At 44.3% G+C, this 19,641-nt stretch overlaps 1 protein-coding gene across 1 annotated transcript in view; it reads left to right on the top strand.

Moving 5' to 3' along the window:
- shmt2 (serine hydroxymethyltransferase 2 (mitochondrial)) overlaps window positions 1-10,287 on the top strand; it is a 34,981-nt gene extending 24,694 nt beyond the window's left edge. Inside the window, exons 4-12 of the mRNA XM_045691910.2 lie at window positions 1,530-1,730; window positions 2,136-2,217; window positions 3,628-3,750; window positions 4,970-5,109; window positions 6,799-6,961; window positions 7,084-7,183; window positions 7,319-7,474; window positions 9,012-9,119; window positions 9,553-10,287. Of these exons, the coding sequence (XP_045547866.1) occupies window positions 1,530-1,730; window positions 2,136-2,217; window positions 3,628-3,750; window positions 4,970-5,109; window positions 6,799-6,961; window positions 7,084-7,183; window positions 7,319-7,474; window positions 9,012-9,119; window positions 9,553-9,680 (1,201 nt within the window). The 3' untranslated portion in view covers window positions 9,681-10,287. The remainder of the gene's footprint in view (window positions 1-1,529; window positions 1,731-2,135; window positions 2,218-3,627; window positions 3,751-4,969; window positions 5,110-6,798; window positions 6,962-7,083; window positions 7,184-7,318; window positions 7,475-9,011; window positions 9,120-9,552) is intronic.
- The last annotated feature ends 9,354 nt before the right edge of the window (window positions 10,288-19,641 follow it).

Genomic DNA, 19,641 nt, shown 5'->3' with positions numbered 1-19,641 from the left:
GTGGTGTAGTAGATGGTGTTAACACTCTCCTCTAGGTACTATGGTAGTGCTGAGGTGGTGTAGTAGATGGTGTTAACCCTCTCCTCTCCTCTAGGTACTATGGTGGAGCTGAGGTGGTGTAGTAGATGGTGTTAACCCTCTCCTCTCCTCTAGGTACTATGGTGGTGCTGAGGTGGTGTAGTAGATGGTGTTAACCCTCTCCTCTCCTCTAGGTACTATGGTGGAGCTGAGGTGGTGTAGTAGATGGTGTTAACCCTCTCCTCTCCTCTAGGTACTATGGTAGTGCTGAGGTGGTGTAGTAGATGGTGTTAACCCTCTCCTCTCCTCTAGGTACTATGGTAGTGCTGAGGTGGTGTAGTAGATGGTGTTAACACTCTCCTCTAGGTACTATGGTGGAGCTGAGGTGGTGTAGTAGATGGTGTTAACACTCTCCTCTAGGTACTATGGTGGAGCTGAGGTGGTGTAGTAGATGGTGTTAACACTCTCCTCTAGGTACTATGGTGGAGCTGAGGTGGTGTAGTAGATGGTGTTAACACTCTCCTCTAGGTACTATGGTGGTGCTGAGGTGGTGTAGTAGATGGTGTTAACCCTCTCCTCTCCTCTAGGTACTATGGTGGTGCTGAGGTGGTGTAGTAGATGGTGTTAACCCTCTCCTCTCCTCTAGGTACTATGGTGGAGCTGAGGTGGTGTAGTAGATGGTGTTAACCCTCTCCTCTCCTCTAGGTACTATGGTGGAGCTGAGGTGGTGTAGTAGATGGTGTTAACCCTCTCCTCTAGGTACTATGGTAGTGCTGAGGTGGTGTAGTAGATGGTGTTAACCCTCTCCTCTCCTCTAGGTACTATGGTGGTGCTGAGGTGGTGTAGTAGATGGTGTTAACCCTCTCCTCTAGGTACTATGGTGGTGCTGAGGTGGTGTAGTAGATGGTGTTAACCCTCTCCTCTCCTCTAGGTACTATGGTGGAGCTGAGGTGGTGTAGTAGATGGTGTTAACCCTCTCCTCTCCTCTAGGTACTATGGTAGTGCTGAGGTGGTGTAGTAGATGGTGTTAACACTCTCCTCTAGGTACTATGGTGGAGCTGAGGTGGTGTAGTAGATGGTGTTAACCCTCTCCTCTCCTCTAGGTACTATGGTGGAGCTGAGGTGGTGTAGTAGATGGTGTTAACCCTCTCCTCTCCTCTAGGTACTATGGTGGAGCTGAGGTGGTGTAGTAGATGGTGTTAACCCTCTCCTCTCCTCTAGCTCCTATGGTGGAGCTGAGGTGGTGTAGTAGATGGTGTTAACCCTCTCCTCTCCTCTAGGTACTATGGTAGTGCTGAGGTGGTGTAGTAGATGGTGTTAACCCTCTCCTCTTGGTACTATGGTAGTGCTGAGGTGGTGTAGTAGATGGTGTTAACCCTCTCCTCTCCTCTAGGTACTATGGTGGAGCTGAGGTGGTGTAGTAGATGGTGTTAACCCTCTCCTCTCCTCTAGGTACTATGGTGGAGCTGAGGTGGTGTAGTAGATGGTGTTAACCCTCTCCTCTCCTCTAGGTACTATGGTGGAGCTGAGGTGGTGGACCAGATAGAGTTGTTGTGCCAGAAGAGAGCCCTGGAGACCTTTGACCTGGACCCTGCCCTGTGGGGGGTGAACGTCCAGCCCTACTCTGGCTCTCCCGCCAACTTCGCTGCCTACACCGCCGTCCTCAACCCTCACGACCGCATCATGGGCCTGGACCTGCCTGATGGTGGACAGTATGTAGCTGTCTGCCTCAGTCTCTGTCTATTCAGTTCTCTGCCTCCTCTCTACCTCTGCCTCTCTCGGTCGGCCTCTATCTCTGCCTCATTCTCTATCTTGATTTCTTTCCCTCACCAATTCACGGACTACCAGTCCTTCGCTCTCTACTTTCCTCATTCACTCTACCTTTTTTTACTCTCATAGTGTGCACCATATTTTTTGCAAGGTGTTGTCTTGTGAATTTGAACATATATTGAGGAAAAATTAAAAAATATATTATGTTTATTCTAAGTAACTTACAATAATGGTGCTATACAGTTATCTTACCAAGGAGGCTGACTAAATCACTGTAGGTAAGAACGTCTGCTAAATGTCCCAAATGTATATTGAATAACACAAATGTTGTTGTTGTCCTTCTGCAGTCTGACCCATGGTTACATGTCTGACACCAAGAGGATATCTGCTACCTCCATCTATTTTGAGTCCATGCCCTACAAGCTCAATGTAAGCAGAGCCACACTCCACTCCTTCCTGGTCCCTCTCTCCTCGTCTCCTTCTCAAAACCCATTGGAGGAGAAGGTCTGAGTGGAGGGACTTTCGATTTTCTCCTCCAATACGGTTTGAGAAGGAGGAATCGAGGAAAGACCGGTTCGGAGCTTTAATGTAACCGTTTAACCCGGTCCAGTGTCCACACCCTGTGATCTAGACAACTTGCCACCCTCACTTGTCTCCTAGTGGGGAACATTCTTGTCCTCTCCTCATCTGTAGTGGCAGTAGCTACTACAACTATAAACACTACTCATCACTAATGCAATGAGAATTGAATGAAATGGAATGGATTAGAATACAATAGATAAGTTACAATAAATAATCATATCTATCCTACTATGCACTGTTAGTGATCTCTGTTACTGGTCGCTATTGGCCAGCGATGTAGTTGGTTCTAGTATCTCCTTGAGTCCTTACTGGTTTATCCATTTCTGTTATTTTCCTGATCTGTTAGCCTTTGTATGGTTCAGGTGATCAGTATAGTCCTGTAGTAGTCCTGTGTGTTTTCCGTTATTGAATTGTAAATTTAGTTCCTAAATTGACTGTGTGTGTGTGTGTGTGTGTGTGTGTGTGTGTGTGTGTGTGTGTGTGTGTGTGTGTGTGTGTGTGTGTGTGTGTGTGTGTGTGTGTGTGTGTGTGTGTGTGTGTGTGTTGTGGTAATGTGATCTATGGTGTGCAGGCTTGGACAGTATCCAGATTGTCATACCTTCATATCAACCTTGTGCCATTCAGGGTTATTTGGTAATACCGGCACTGAACACAAGGAGCGCTGTTTTCAAACCTCACTGATACTCTGTAATCCGAACTTTAGCAATGCTGGCAAGTACATGTAAAATACCATAGAGAATGCTAACTAAATGCTAACGAGCGCATTGCGAACATTTTATACGGTTTCTGACCTAAACTATACAAGTAAATAAAAAATGCTACAGTTTGCTGCACGCACAAAACAAATATTAGCCAGCAAGGCTCTTGATCCAGGAGGGGATTCTCTGCAGTTACCAAGTAAATGCTTGATTTAGGAAGAAGATAACCATCTTGCTACGTGGTTAACTAGCTACTAAATTAGCAAACCAAATTCTCAACTGCAGAGCTTTTAGCACCTTGTACACATTTTAACTTATTAGTTATAAGATATCTAGCTGGCAAACACTTCGTTGTAAAGCTTTGGGGTTGAGGGATAGAAATTAAACAACAATTGAATGGGACCCATATGGAGAAACATATCCTGTAGAGTGCTTCCTGTCTTATTCATATTTCTCTCACTGTTGTTGATGTGACGCATCAGTCTTTCCCTTTCTCTCTCTCTCCCCCTCTCTCTCTCTCGCTCCCTCTCTTGTACATTCTCTCTCTCCCTTTCTCCAGCCTGCCACAGGGCTCATTGACTATGACCAGCTGGAGATGACTGCCCGTCTCTTCCGGCCCAAGTTGATCATTGCAGGCACCAGCGCCTACGCTCGCCTCATTGACTACGCTCGCATCAAGAAGGTACAGACTCTTTCTCCCTCTGTCTGTGACTACCTACCTCTATCTCGCTCTCCTTCTCTTCCCGCTGCAGTATCTCCAGTGTGTCTTAAGGTTACAGTACAGTAGCTACATTCTGCTTTTTAAGGATCTTACTCAAATGGCACCCTATTCCCTATATAGTGCACTTCTTTTGATCAATCTCTATGGGCCCTGGTCTAAAGTAGTGCACTATGTAGGCAATAGGGTGAAATTTGGGATGTAATCTAACTCTCCAAGATGGCTGCCACTGACCTGATGTAATCAGAGGACTCCCGACTGGCGCAGCAGTCTAAGGTACTGCATCTCAGTGCTAGAGACGTCACTACAGACTCTGGTTCGATTCCAGGCATTATCACATCCGGCCGTGATTGGGAGTCCCATAGGGCGGCGCACAATTGGCCCAGCGTCGCTAGGCTTTGGCCGGGGTAGGCCGTCATTGTAATTAAGTTCTTGACTGACTTGCCTAGTTAAATAAATGTTAAAATATAAAATAAAGAAAATAAATGGGGAGAGAATTATTTAATGAGACCTCCGTATAACCGACTTTGCCAAGGAACCATTTACATGTTAGCTGAGTTTTTGGTTCTTCATCAGGAAGAGTTGACGGGGAGAGGCAACGCATCATTAAAGATGGTATTCTGTAGCTTTTCTTGTTTAGAAAGCCCGTACAGAAGAGTCACTCGTTTGTCATCAAAAGTGTGTAGCCTTATCAAAACTCCAATTCAGCGCATCTTTGTTTCAATGCATGTTATGTGGTGCTGGGAATAAAAAGCCCCGATCCTTAGTACAAGTAAGCCTTGTCGGGGCCAGAGCGGCCCGTGTCCGAAATCTGTCTTGCCTCCTACTTAACAGAACTACATACGGTGTACAAATAGTATTACGTACTATTTAGAATGTACTGTTTAGTAAGAAAAATATGCAGTAAACAACAAATATCAACATACTACTTATCCATACTGACATGGCATACTATAATGCGCAGACTTGCTTGTTCACCTCATTTGTTCATTTTAGTAGAGCCTGACCCCTATTCTGATTCTCAACTGTTGACACACTCGTGTGAAAAGACCTTTCTCTTCCTCCATAGTGTGTAGTGAATTATACTACATGAGAAGCCAAATTGAGTGACTTCCTGGCATTTAAGGCATTATCAATTTTCAAAGTTTCACATACTATAAAATGTTCTATTTGCCCCATCCAGTTGTGTACGGAGGTGAAAGCCTACCTGCTGGCTGACATGGCCCACATCAGTGGTCTGGTGGCTGCCAAGGCTGTCCCCTCGCCCTTCAAGTATGCTGACATGGTTACGTCCACAACACACAAGTCCCTCCGAGGAGCCAGGTATGTAACGTAGCTGTGTATGCTGACATGGTTACGTCCACAACACACAAGTCCCTCCGAGGAGCCAGGTATGTAACGAAGCTGTGTATGCTGACATGGTCTCCTCCACAACACACCAGTCCCTCTGAGGAACCAGGTATGTAACGTAGCTGTGTATGCTGACATGGTCTCCTCCACAACACACCAGTCCCTCTGAGGAACCAGGTATGTAACGTAGCTGTGTATGCTGACATGGTCTCCTCCACAACACACCAGTCCCTCTGAGGAACCAGGTATGTAACGTAGCTGTGTATGCTGACATGGTCTCCTCCACAACACACCAGTCCCTCTGAGGAACCAGGTATGTAACGTAGCTGTGTATGCTGACATGGTCTCCTCCACAACACACCAGTCCCTCTGAGGAACCAGGTATGTAACGTAGCTGTGTATGCTGACATGGTCTCCTCCACAACACACCAGTCCCTCTGAGGAACCAGGTATGTAACGTAGCTGTGTATGCTGACATGGTCTCCTCCACAACACACCAGTCCCTCTGAGGAACCAGGTATGTAACGTAGCTGTGTATGCTGACATGGTCTCCTCCACAACACACCAGTCCCTCTGAGGAACCAGGTATGTAACGTAGCTGTGTATGCTGACATGGTCTCCTCCACAACACACCAGTCCCTCTGAGGAACCAGGTATGTAACGTAGCTGTGTATGCTGACATGGTCTCCTCCACAACACACCAGTCCCTCTGAGGAACCAGGTATGTAACGTAGCTGTGTATGCTGACATGGTCTCCTCCACAACACACCAGTCCCTCTGAGGAACCAGGTATGTAACGTAGCTGTGTATGCTGACATGGTCTCCTCCACAACACACCAGTCCCTCTGAGGAACCAGGTATGTAACGTAGCTGTGTATGCTGACATGGTCTCCTCCACAACACACCAGTCCCTCTGAGGAACCAGGTATGTAACGTAGCTGTGTATGCTGACATGGTCTCCTCCACAACACACCAGTCCCTCTGAGGAACCAGGTATGTAACGTAGCTGTGTATGCTGACATGGTCTCCTCCACAACACACCAGTCCCTCTGAGGAACCAGGTATGTAACGTAGCTGTGTATGCTGACATGGTCTCCTCCACAACACACCAGTCCCTCTGAGGAACCAGGTATGTTACGTAGCTGTGTATGCTGACATGGTCTCCTCCACAACACACCAGTCCCTCTGAGGAACCAGGTATGTTACGTAGCTGTGTATGCTGACATGGTCTCCTCCACAACACACCAGTCCCTCTGAGGATCCAGGTACAGGCTTGTGAGGGTGGGATTAGTGGAGAGGACATTTTGTTAGAAGCTAATCTGATTATTATTTTACATGTAGTTTACCTAATGAATTAAAGTAGAGCAACAACATGTTTGTGAACAAAAAGAAAGGGTATATTTCCCTATTCTCCACACTTATCCCGAAGTGTGCACTTATTTAGCAACAGTCTGTTTGTACATGGTGTTGAGTTGCAAATGTGTTAACTTCAACTCCAAACTGACCTACCTCTCTCTGTCTCTCTCTCTGTCTCTCTCTCTGTCTCTCTCTCTGTCTCTCTCTCTGTCTCTCTCTCTGTCTCTCTCTCTGTCTCTCTCTCTCTCTGTCTCTCTCTCTGTCTCTCTCTCTCTGTCTCTCTCTCTCTCTCTGTCTCCCCTCCAGGGCTGGTCTGATCTTCTACCGTAAGGGTGTGCGTTCTGTGGACAAGAAGGGGAGGGAGATCCAATATGACCTGGAGGACCGGGTCAACTTCGCTGTGTTCCCCTCTCTGCAGGGGGGACCCCACAACCACGCCATCGCTGGGGTGGCCGTCGCACTCAAACAGGTACCTTCTCTTTCGGGTCTCTTTCTCCATGAATCCATAAGTCCACACCGCGACTGTGTCCCCATTTTTCACTCTTCTCCTAAAGTGTGAACTGACTCACACTTTTCCCTCTTTGTGTCTAGGCCCAGACACCGATGTTCAGAGAATACATTGGCCAGGTGATGCGTAACTCCAAGGCCATGGCTGAGGCCCTACTGAGCAAAGGGTACACGCTGGTGTCAGGTACTACTGTACTATGTTTTCTAACCAGTTACCTGCTGACTGTTTTCTCTCAGGAGCGATCTGGTCAAAAAGTGGAGAGCACTCACGTAAACAAAGAAGTGGTATGCTTCATATAAAATGTATTTGTTTCCTCAGGGGGGACGGAGAACCATCTGGTGCTGGTGGACCTGAGGCCTAAGGGCATCGATGGAGCCAGAGCAGAGAGAGTTTTGGAGCTGGTGTCCATCACAGCCAACAAGAACACCTGCCCTGGGGACAAGAGTGCCCTGGCGCCTGGGGGCCTCAGGCTAGGTGGGTGTCCCTGTAGCTAGGTAGCCTTCCCTGTAGCTCAGTTGGTAGAGCATGGTGTTTGCTACGCCAGGGTTGTGGGTTCGATCCCCACGGGGGGCCAGTACAGAAAAAAAAATGTATGAAATGTATGCATTCACTACTGTAAGTCGCTCTGGATAAGAGCGTCTGCTAAATGACTTAAATGTAAATGTAATGTGTCACACTCTCTGGACCACTTGGCCCAGAATATAACACCTGAGTGAGTGTGTATGTGATGTATAGGCTGGAACCCTGTTTTAATACATATGGAACACCGCAGGCTGGAACCCTGTTTTAATACATATGGAACACCTCAGGCTGGAACACCGCAGGCTGGAACACCGCAGGCTGGAACCCTGTTTTAATACATATGGAACACCTCAGGCTGGAACCCTGTTTTAATACATATGGAACACCTCAGGCTGGAACCCTGTTTTAATACATATGGAACACCTCAGGCTGGAACCCTGTTTTAATACATATGGAACACCTCAGGCTGGAACACCGCAGGCTGGAACCCTTTTTTAATACATATGGAACACCTCAGGCTGGAACACCGCAGGCTGGAACACCGCAGGCTGGAACCCTTTTTTAATACATATGGAACACCTCAGGCTGGAACCCTGTTTTAATACATATGGAACACCTCAGGCTGGAACACCTCAGGCTGGAACCCTTTTTTAATACATATGGAACACCTCAGGCTGGAACACCTCAGGCTGGAACCCTTTTTTAATACATATGGAACACCTCAGGCTGGAACACCGCAGGCTGGAACCCTTTTTTAATACATATGGAACACCGCAGGCTGGAACCCTTTTTTAATACATATGGAACACCTCAGGCTGGAACACCTCAGGCTGGAACCCTTTTTTAATACATATGGAACACCTCAGGCTGGAACACCGCAGGCTGGAACCCTTTTTTAATACATATGGAACACTGCAGGCTGGAACCCTGTTTTACCACGTATGGAACACCGCAGGCTGGAACACCGCAGGCTGGAACCCTGTTTTACCATGGATGGAACACCTCAGGCTGGAACCCTGTTTTACCATGTATGGAACACCTCAGGCTGGAACCCTGTTTTACCATGTATGGAACACCTCAGGCTGGAACCCTGTTTTACCATGTATGGAACACCGCAGGCTGGAACCCTGTTTTACCATGGATGGAACACCGCAGGCTGGAACACCGCAGGCTGGAACCCCGTTTTACCATTCAGAATACAATGGCATGCTCTGTTTTTGTGTACATTGTGACCAGAAAGATGATTTTAATGTTTTGAACTATTAATTTAGTTTACTTTATTTATTCATCACTACTAAAATAACCAAATGCTGTTTTGATGTTTTGTCAGGAGGTAAAAAAGAGATGCAAGAATCTATTCCTGTGGAATGCTACATTTTATTATTATAAACAAATCTATCCTACGTTAACCTTGAATTACCATGCATATAACTGAGCTTTCTGTGTCCCTGGTTATCACTGACACGCTCCTCCTATTCCTAACTCCCAGGTGCCCCGGCGCTGACCTCCAGACAGTTCAAGGAGACAGACTTTGTCCAGGTGGTGGAGTTCATGGATGAAGGCTTTAAGATCGCCCTGGACGTCAAGAAGAAGACTGGTGAGTTCCTCTTCCTCACCAGCTGTGTGTACTTCATCAGTTCACCTAATCAGTCCCCCCCCCCCCCCCCCCCCGTCTTGCCTTTTTCTGTGTCCCAAATGCCAAGCTATTACCTTCGTTGCGCACTACTTTTGACCGGAGCCTTATTTTCCCAGGTGCCATTTGGGATGAAGTCCATGTGTTTGTACATTCTGATGGTGGCCATGATGCCTGAAACGTTGTTTTAAATCTAAAGTCAGGGTCTTTTTCTTATCACACTTCTTCCATCTCCTGTAACGATCTGGAAGAAGTGCCAGTTAAGTTCATTAGCTAACCCAAAGAGATGGCGATGTCTAACAGTGACTCAGTCGAGAAAACGCAAGCCATTGGTGTTAAAATACAGGAAGTGACACAAAAGCTGAAAACATCTGCTCTACTCTCGTCTTCTCTCCAGGGAAACTTGCAGACTTTAAGAACTTCTTGTTGGAGGATCCAGAGACAGTCGCCCGCATGGCAGAGCTGAGGAAACGAGTGGAGGCCTTCGCACGTCCCTTCCCCATGCCCGGCTTCGAGGATCACTAGGCCCTCCACATAGACACACACACACACACAGAGCGAGAGAGAGCAGGGAGAGGGAGAGTCAGTCGAGTAGCTCTGTTTCAATATCCAACACTAGCATACTACTTACAATGAAGCAGCAATGTATTTGGAGGTGAATTTTAAGTGGTAGGCAATTATGGACATTGGAACTTGGTGGTTGGTGGTGGTCAGTGATTGGATTCAGATCGGGCGGAACCTCGCAGACTTATCAAACAGATGGGAGACCTTGGTTAATCCTTTGACGTCATCTGTTGACCTCTGACCTAACGTGAGGGTAATTCTGTAGCTTCTAACCCCTTTGAATGTTTACACAAAATCCTTATTTTCTGCGTGTTTATTTTCTGCATGTTTTAAGGTTGTAGTGCAGAAGAAAGCTCCACGTCAAACCCTGAGAGAGATGTCATCTAATCTTAAACTGTCACCACAAAGGTAGTGACTTGGATAACATTATTAGAAGCACAGTCTTAAATTATAAATTAACACATTGTCTTAATTTAACAACTATAAATGAACACATTGTCTTAATTTAACAATTTGGTGACTAGATGTTCATGATGGAGATTTGATAATACACTGTCGTACTACCCTATACTGTTGTGTGTGTGTGTGTAACCAACTCCATTCAAACTCATCTGAAGCAACCCTGGGCCACAAATCCTATTTGAAATCGTTTAAATATGTGTACCGTTTGCTCTAGCTTGCCTAGAGAGCCAGGTTTTATTTTTTTTTTTTGTCGTTTTGTGATGATTCTATCGTTCCATGATGTCAGACAAGCTCAATCAAGCACAGATAAAGTAAATGTAATATCTATTTTTAACTTGAACCCAAGTCTGATCTGAAGTCAAGGGGTCCCAAGCCAGAGGTTGGGGTTGACAGGACAGTTCCCCTGTTATACCATCTACAGATATCAGACCAGGGTTTCACTACCTTTATACAGGTATCAGACCAGGGTTTCACTACCTTCTACAGATATCAGACCAGGGTTTCACTACCTTTATACAGGTATCAGACCAGGGTTTCACTACCTTCTACAGATATCAGACCAGGGTTTCACTACCTTCTACAGATATCAGACCAGGGTTTCACTACCTTTATACAGGTATCAGACCAGGGTTTCACTACCTTCTACAGATATCAGACCAGGGTTTCACTACCTTTATACAGGTATCAGACCAGGGTTTCACTACCTTTATACAGGTATCAGACCAGGGTTTCACTACCTTCTACAGATATCAGACCAGGGTTTCACTACCTTTATACAGGTATCAGACCAGGGTTTCACTACCTTCTACAGATATCAGACCAGGGTTTCACTACCTTTATACAGGTATCAGACCAGGGTTTCACTACCTTCTACAGATATCAGACCAGGGTTTCACTACCTTTATACAGGTATCAGACCAGGGTTTCACTACCTTCTACAGATATCAGACCAGGGTTTCACTACCTTCTACAGATATCAGACCAGGGTTTCACTACCTTTATACAGGTATCAGACCAGGGTTTCACTACCTTCTACAGATATCAGACCAGGGTTTCACTACCTTTATACAGGTATCAGACCAGGGTTTCACTACCTTCTACAGATATCAGACCAGGGTTTCACTACCTTCTACAGATATCAGACCAGGGTTTCACTACCTTCTACAGATATCAGACCAGGGTTTCACTACCTTTATACAGGTATCAGACCAGGGTTTCACTACCTTTATACAGGTATCAGACCAGGGTTTCACTACCTTTTTATATAGATATCAGACCAGGGCTTCACTATCCTTACACAAATATCAGACCAGGGCTTCACTATGCTTATACAGATATCAGACCAGGGCTTCACTATCCTTACACAAATATCAGACCAGGGCTTCACTATGCTTATACAGATATCAGACCAGGGCCTCACCATCTTTATACAAATATCAGACCAGAGCTACACTATCAAATTTGAAATCAAATGTATTTATAAAGCCGTTCTTACATCAGCTGATATCTCAGTGTCCTGTACAGAAACCCAGCCTAAAACCCCAAACAGCAAGTAATGCAGGTGTAGAATCACGGTGGCTAGGATGGAGATTATAACAGTACATGGCCAAGATGTTCAAATGTTCATAGATGACCAGCAGGGTCAAATAATAATAATCACAGTGGTTGTAGAGGGTGCAACAGGTCAGCACCTTAAGAGTAAATGTCAGTTGACTTTTCATAGCCGATCATTCAGAGTATCTCTACAGCTCCTGCTGTCTCTAGAGAGTTGAAAACAGCAGGTCTGGGACAGGAAGCACGTCCGGTGAACAGGTCAGGGTTCCATAGCCGCAGGCAGAACAGTTGAAACTGGATCAGCAGCACGGTCAGGTGGACTGGGGACAGCAAGGAGTCATCATGCCAGGTAGTCCTGAGGCATGGTCCTAGGGCTCAGGTCTCTCAGAGAGAAATAAAGAGAATTAGAGAGAGCATACTTAAATTCACACAGGACACTGGATAAGACAGGAGAAATACTCCAGATATAACAGACTGACCCTACCCCCCCCCCCCCAACACATAAACTATTGCAGCATAAATACTGGAGGCTGAGACAGGAGGGGTCGGGAGACACTTTGGCCCCGTCCGACGATACCCCCGGACAGGGCCAACCAGGCAGGATATAACCCCACCCAACTTTGCCAAAGCACAGCCCCCACACCACGAGAGGGATACCTTCAACCGCCAACTTACCATCCTGAGACAAAACCGAGTATAGCCCACAAAGATCTCCGCCACGGCACAACCCAAGGGGGGGCACCCCCCCACCCAACCTATCCTTATACAGATAACAGACCAATACTTCACTATCCTACAGATATCAAACCAGATCTCAGACCAGGCCTTCACTTCATATGTACCCTTTTCACACGATCATACCAACCCCAACCAAACTGCTGGTTCTGAAGGCTTTTCCCATGGACCTTTCCAGCATGGTTCTAGCAACAATGGAAGCAGGCTAGCTCGGTAGTGTATGATCCAACAGCCTGCTGCATATATTGTTACAGACTGATAATGGTCCAAAATGACAATACAATAAACAGTCAGCCGTTTCATGCCAGTGCTGGCTTTCAAAGTGTTGACAAAGAAGAAAGGATTTTGTATGTATTTTAACTTTACAGCATTAAAGAATCCTTTACTTTCCAGCACTGGTTAAAAGAAATACCTCAAGGTTTATAATGCTTATATTGCTGCTTTTGGGGAGAGGTGATCATGATGATTTAGCTGAGGACCCCTCCTATGTAGAGACCACAGTGTGAGGGAATGGCTTGAGTTCAGTTTATTTCACAGTATTCTTTTTGTTGTTGGCTGATTTCCCAAATTACTTCACAAAATGGAGGGTGTGTTTATCACTGCATCAGTGAGCTAGTGAGAATTCCTCCATTTTGAGGAGTAGAGTGGATGGTCTGTACACAACCACTCTTATCCAAACAAGGAGGGATATCACATCAGTATTAATAACGAAGAGGAGAGTGACTGCACAGTGAACAGTAACTACCAGGGGCTGTAAGTACATGTATCAACTGTTTCCCGAGTAGAAGTGCTGATCTAGGATCGGGTCCACACTGTCCATGGAATCTTATTCATTGTAATCTAAAAGGCGTATTTGATCCTAGATCAGCACTCCTACTCCGTGACCCTTTATGAATACGGGCCCAGACATGCCTAAATAAGATAGCCCTCATTACCTGACTCTGGTACCTGTAATTTCCAGAGCCATGTGACAACCTGCTATTTAATTTGCGCTACCTTGAAGCCGTTCTGATTATCTTTCCACCATGCTGATATGCTGCCAATAGTAATGTTTCATGTCTGCACAGTTAAAAAAAAAAAAAAATCATTTTTGTCAAGACATTTTAGATTAAAGCTTAATACTAATAAATATATGCAGTAATTAATATCTGTACTGTAACCTGTCATTTGTCTTCTCTGAATAACTAAATATGTTTTGTGTGTGTGTGTGTGGTGTGCAGCTCTCATGTTCAAACCCTTTCCAAAATGTACACATTGTCTAGTATGATGGCTGCAGCAGGTCGCAGTCTACATAAACACCTCTGTAGTGAACCCACTGAAGCCTTACTAAGTGGTACTGTCTGTCACTCTGTAGCAGCTTACTAAGTGGTACTGTCTGTCACTCTGTAGCAGCTTACTAAGTGGTACTGTCTCACTCTGTAGCAGCTTACTAAGTGGTACTGTCTGTCACTCTGTAGCAGCTTACTAAGTGGTACTGTCTGTCACTCTGTAGCAGCTTACTAAGTGGTACTGTCTGTCACTGTAGCAGCTTACTAAGTGGTACTGTCTGTCACTCTGTAGCAGCTTACTAAGTGGTACTGTCTGTCACTCTGTAGCAGCTTACTAAGTGGTACTGTCTGTCACTCTGTAGCAGCTTAGTAAGTGGGTACGGTCCGCCCATCTGTAGCAGCTTGTGTAGAACAGCAGCACTTGTAAACCCTCACTTCCTTCAGCTCTGTCTGCTAGCTATTGTCATTACTGACACAGCCCCTCCTCTCATCACCGCTCCCCTCTCTGCTGACTTGACAATAAATCACCGGTGTTTAATGAGGGGGGGATAAATGACAGTGTTGCCAATTAATTGGATTCCTGTATTTAGAGCAGCGTTGTCATAATTAAACGTTGCGTAAAATGAGACGGCGTTAACGTCAGTGAAAGCGAGGTTGGAACGACGCCCGCCTGTGAATCGCCTGCCCGGATTGAATTCCGTTTGAAGTCATATTTAAACAACCCTGCACTTATGCAGTAATTATCTCAATAAAACCGAAGTGGTGTGTTCGTTGCTTGCGTAATAGCTGTCTGTCACCGTTAGAGTGGGTGTGTGGGTGTGTCACACACTGGGGAGAGTAAGGAAATATTCAGCTCATCAATTCGCAAGTTTACAGCTGAGAGATGCTGTACTTCAGCACCTCTCACACAACTGGCAGAGGTGTGTGTGTGTGTGAGATCCACATCCCCACACACAATCTTGGGAAAACAGATTTTCACACCCAACCTCTGGTTGCAAACAACAACTCCTGCAAACCGTTTTCACCCTGTCTCACGAAACACCCCTCGCTCTCCTCCACCTAACTCCCACCCGCCACCCTGCCTGCCATGTCAAGGGATACTGTATAACAGTGGAAGTGCCATGGCAGCAGAAATCTTTTTCCTGTTTTTCCTCATTCATCCATTGCCATCCATCCAGTGACTCCAACATGCTTGTGGAACTTTTAGGGAGCGATAATCAGGAGAACTATCATGCAGATATATATCTGCAAGTTTGAACAGAATAATTCAACCACATTGTGACTGCAGTGGAATCCACTATCCATTCAGAGCAGTAGGCTACAGTACCAGGAGAAACGGGGCCTTAGTCATAACTGCTTAATTAGGCCTTACCAGGGAGAATTCTGGGTTGTGTGTCGTCTGATCAGTCCAGTTATAGTGAGTAATGCCCACTAACTTCCACCACCTGAGTTGTAGGGAGGTGAAAGCGTCTGCTTGATAGTATAAATTATATAATGTGTTATGAAAAGGAGACTCTTATCTCTGCTAGATACGTGTATATACACCTGCCCTGGGCATATCCTCTCTCTTCCTGTCCTGTCCTGTCTCCCATTCCTTCCCCTCCCTTTTCCTGGCATCTTCTCGCCTCCTCCTTTCTTCCCCTCCCCCCTTTCCTTGGCCTCTTCTCACCTCTTTGCTCTCCCTCACTTCGTACTAACCAACAACACTGTTTGTTACCTATTAACTACTTGTCTCTCACATTAAAATGAATCTTTATCTAAAAATAGGACTATCCCATATTTCTATCCTTCTTCTGTCTGGCTGCCCAGAGCAGGAGAGCATGGCATTCGGGACTGTTGTTGATATCACACATTTGAAAAAGGTAAACCGAGAGGAGACTTGTGAAGATTGAAAAATGTGTGTCCAAATGTGAATGGTTGCCTCAATCATGCTAGCCAATGGAACCGAGGAAAGATAAACATATCCCTAAACATGCTATTCCGGCCTTTTCCCTAAACGTTGGCTTTTGGAATTAGATCTGGGATGTGCAACTCTCTGACAGGTAATCAGACAGGCTGAGACTTCACACCAGGTCATTATCCCTGTCTCACACACACCGTGCCCCACACAGGAGGGGCTACAGCAGTACACCACACTATAAAGTGGGCAATATTTTATCCAGGACCCCCTGCCATGTTTTCTCTCCTGAGCCTGGTCTACTCTACTGGGCTTTTTCTGTTATAAACTCTGAGGAGCTGGAATGGACGGTATTCTATCATGATGACTGAATGACTTGCCATAGAAACAATTACAGTGAATTTGGGGCGTAGATTGACCTATGATTGCGTGTGTATGTGTTGTATTATTTACAAAAGCAGGGACGCACTCTTTCAATTTAACTAGATAGTGAAGGAGAAATAGACCAGCTGTGGGTATATTTAACTAGATAGTGAAGGAGAAATAGAACAGCTGTGGGTATATTTAACTAGATAGTGAAGGAGAATAGAACAGCTGTGGGTATATTTAACCAGATAGCTGCTATTTCTCCTTCACTATCTAGTTAAATATACCAGACAGCTGTTCTATTTCTCCTTCACTGTCTGGTATATTTAACCAGATAGTGAAGGAGAAATAGAACAGCTGTCTGGTATATTTAACTAGATAGTGAAGGAGAAATAGAACAGCTGTCTGGTATATTTAACTAGATAGTGAAGGAGAAATAGAACAGCTGTCTGGTATATTTAACTAGATAGTGAAGGAGAAATAGAACAGCTGTCTGGTATATTTAACTAGATAGTGAAGGAGAAATAGAACAGCTGTCTGGTATATTTAACTAGATAGTGAAGGAGAAATAGAACAGCTGTGGGTATATTTAACTAGATAGTGAAGGAGAAATAGAACAGCTGTCTGGTATATTTAACTAGATAGTGAAGGAGAAATAGAACAGCTGTCTGGTATATTTAACTACATAGTGAAGGAGAAATAGAACAGCTGTCTGGTGTATTTAACTAGATAGTGAAGGAGAAATAGAACAGCTGTGGGTATATTTAACTAGATAGTGAAGGAGAAATAGAACAGCTGTGGGTATATTTAACTAGATAGTGAAGGAAAAATAGAACAGCTGTGGGTATATTTAACTAGATAGTGAAGGAGAAATAGAACAGCTGTGGGTATATTTAACTAGATAGTGAAGGAGAAATAGAACAGCTGTCTGGTATATTTAACTGGATAGTGAAGGAGAAATAGAACAGCTGTGGGTATATTTAACTAGATAGTGAAGGAGAAATAGAACAGCTGTCTGGTATATTTAACTAGATAGTGAAGGAGAAATAGAACAGCTGTGGGTATATTTAACTAGATAGTGAAGGAGAAATAGAACAGCTGTCTGGTATATTTAACTAGATAGTGAAGGAGAAATAGAACAGCTAGATAGTGAAGGAGAAATAGAACAGCTGTCTGGTATATTTAACTAGATAGTGAAGGAGAAATAGAACAGCTGTCTGGTATATTTAACTAGATAGTGAAGGAGAAATAGAACAGCTGTCTGGTATATTTAACTAGATAGTGAAGGAGAAATAGAACAGCTGTGGGTATATTTAACTGGATAGTGAAGGGGAAATAGAACAGCTGTGGGTATATTTAACTAGATAGTGAAGGAGAAATAGAACAGCTGTGGGTATATTTAACTAGATAGTGAAGGAGAAATAGAACAGCTGTCTGGTATATTTAACTAGATAGTGAAGGGGAAATAGAACAGCTGTGGGTATATTTAACTAGATAGTGAAGGAGAAATAGAACAGCTGTCGGGTATATTTAACTAGATAGTGAAGGAGAAATAGAACAGCTGTCTGGTATATTTAACTAGATAGTGAAGGGGAAATAGAACAGCTGTCTGGTATATTTAACTAGATAGTGAAGGAGAAATAGAACAGCTGTCTGGTATATTTAACTACATAGTGAAGGAGAAATAGAACAGCTGTCTGGTATATTTAACTAGATAGTGAAGGAGAAATAGAACAGCTGTCTGGTGTATTTAACTAGATAGTGAAGGAGAAATAGAACAGCTGTCTGGTGTATTTAACTAGATAGTGAAGGAGAAATAGAACAGCTGTGGGTATATTTAACTAGATAGTGAAGGAAAAATAGAACAGCTGTGGGTATATTTAACTAGATAGTGAAGGAGAAATAGAACAGCTGTGGGTATATTTAACTAGATAGTGAAGGAGAAATAGAACAGCTGTCTGGTATATTTAACTGGATAGTGAAGGAGAAATAGAACAGCTGTGGGTATATTTAACTAGATAGTGAAGGAGAAATAGAACAGCTGTCTGGTATATTTAACTAGATAGTGAAGGAGAAATAGAACAGCTGTGGGTATATTTAACTAGATAGTGAAGGAGAAATAGAACAGCTGTCTGGTATATTTAACTAGATAGTGAAGGAGAAATAGAACAGCTGTCTGGTATATTTAACTAGATAGTGAAGGAGAAATAGAACAGCTGTCGGGTATATTTAACTAGATAGTGAAGGAGAAATAGAACAGCTGTGGGTATATTTAACTAGATAGTGAAGGAGAAATAGAACAGCTGTGGGTATATTTAACTAGATAGTGAAGGAGAAATAGAACAGCTGTCTGGTATATTTAACTAGATAGTGAAGGAGAAATAGAACAGCTGTCTGGTATATTTAACTAGATAGTGAAGGAGAAATAGAACAGCTGTGGGTATATTTAACTAGATAGTGAAGGAGAAATAGAACAGCTGTCTGGTATATTTAACTAGATAGTGAAGGAGAAATAGAACAGCTGTCTGGTATATTTAACTAGATAGTGAAGGAGAAATAGAACAGCTGTGGGTATATTTAACTAGATAGTGAAGGAGAAATAGAACAGCTGTCTGGTATATTTAACTAGATAGTGAAGGGGAAATAGAACAGCTGTCTGGTATATTTAACTAGATAGTGAAGGAGAAATAGAACAGCTGTCTGGTATATTTAACTAGATAGTGAAGGAGAAATAGAACAGCTGTGGGTATATTTAACTAGATAGTGAAGGAGAAATAGAACAGCTGTCTGGTATATTTAACTAGATAGTGAAGGAGAAATAGAACAGCTGTGGGTATATTTAACTAGATAGTGAAGGAGAAATAGAACAGCTGTCTGGTTTATTTAACTACATAGTGAAGGAGAAATAGAACAGCTGTGGGTATATTTAACTAATTAAAGTTAAATTAAATGTAATTAAATGTAATTCACAGTCCTATCTGTGATACATCTATAGACTGGATCAGTCTGGTTTAAAGACACATTCATGTTATATTTGGACTGATTTGATCTTTTTGTTTTATTTTTTTTAATTTAACCTTTATTTAACTCGGCAAGTCAGTTAAGAACATATTCTTATTTACAATGACTGCCTACCAGAAGGCAAAAGGCCTCCTGCAGGGACGTGGGCTGTGATTTAGGCCTCCTGCAGGGACGTAGGCTGTGATTTAGGCCTCCTGCAGGGACGTGGGCTGTGATTTAGGCCTCCTGCAGGGACGTGGGCTGTGATTTAGGCCTCCTGCAGGGACGTGGGCTGTGATTTAGGCCTCCTGCAGGGACGTGGGCTGTGATTTAGGCCTCCTGCAGGGACGTGGGCTGTGATTTAGGCCTCCTGCAGGGACGTGGGCTGTGATTTAGGCCTCCTGGGCTGTGATTTAGGCCTCCTGGGCTGTGATTTAGGCCTCCTGCAGGGACGTGGGCTGTGATTTAGGCCTCCTGCAGGGACGTGGGCTGTGATTTAGCGGTCTCGTGTGGCTCAGTTGGTTGTTTGCAACGCCAGGGTTGTGGGTTCGATTCCCACGGGGGACCAGTACGGAAAAAAATGTATGAAATGTATGCACTCACTACTGTAAGTCGCTCTGGATAAGAGCGTCTGCTAAAT

Source organism: Salmo salar, chromosome 12 (assembly GCF_965601325.2).
Source record: "Salmo salar chromosome 12, fSalSal1, whole genome shotgun sequence".
Classification (NCBI taxonomy): Eukaryota; Metazoa; Chordata; class Actinopteri; order Salmoniformes; family Salmonidae; genus Salmo; species Salmo salar.
The sequence above is the reverse complement of the archived record's forward strand: the minus strand, read 5'-3'. Positions and strand labels throughout refer to the sequence as shown.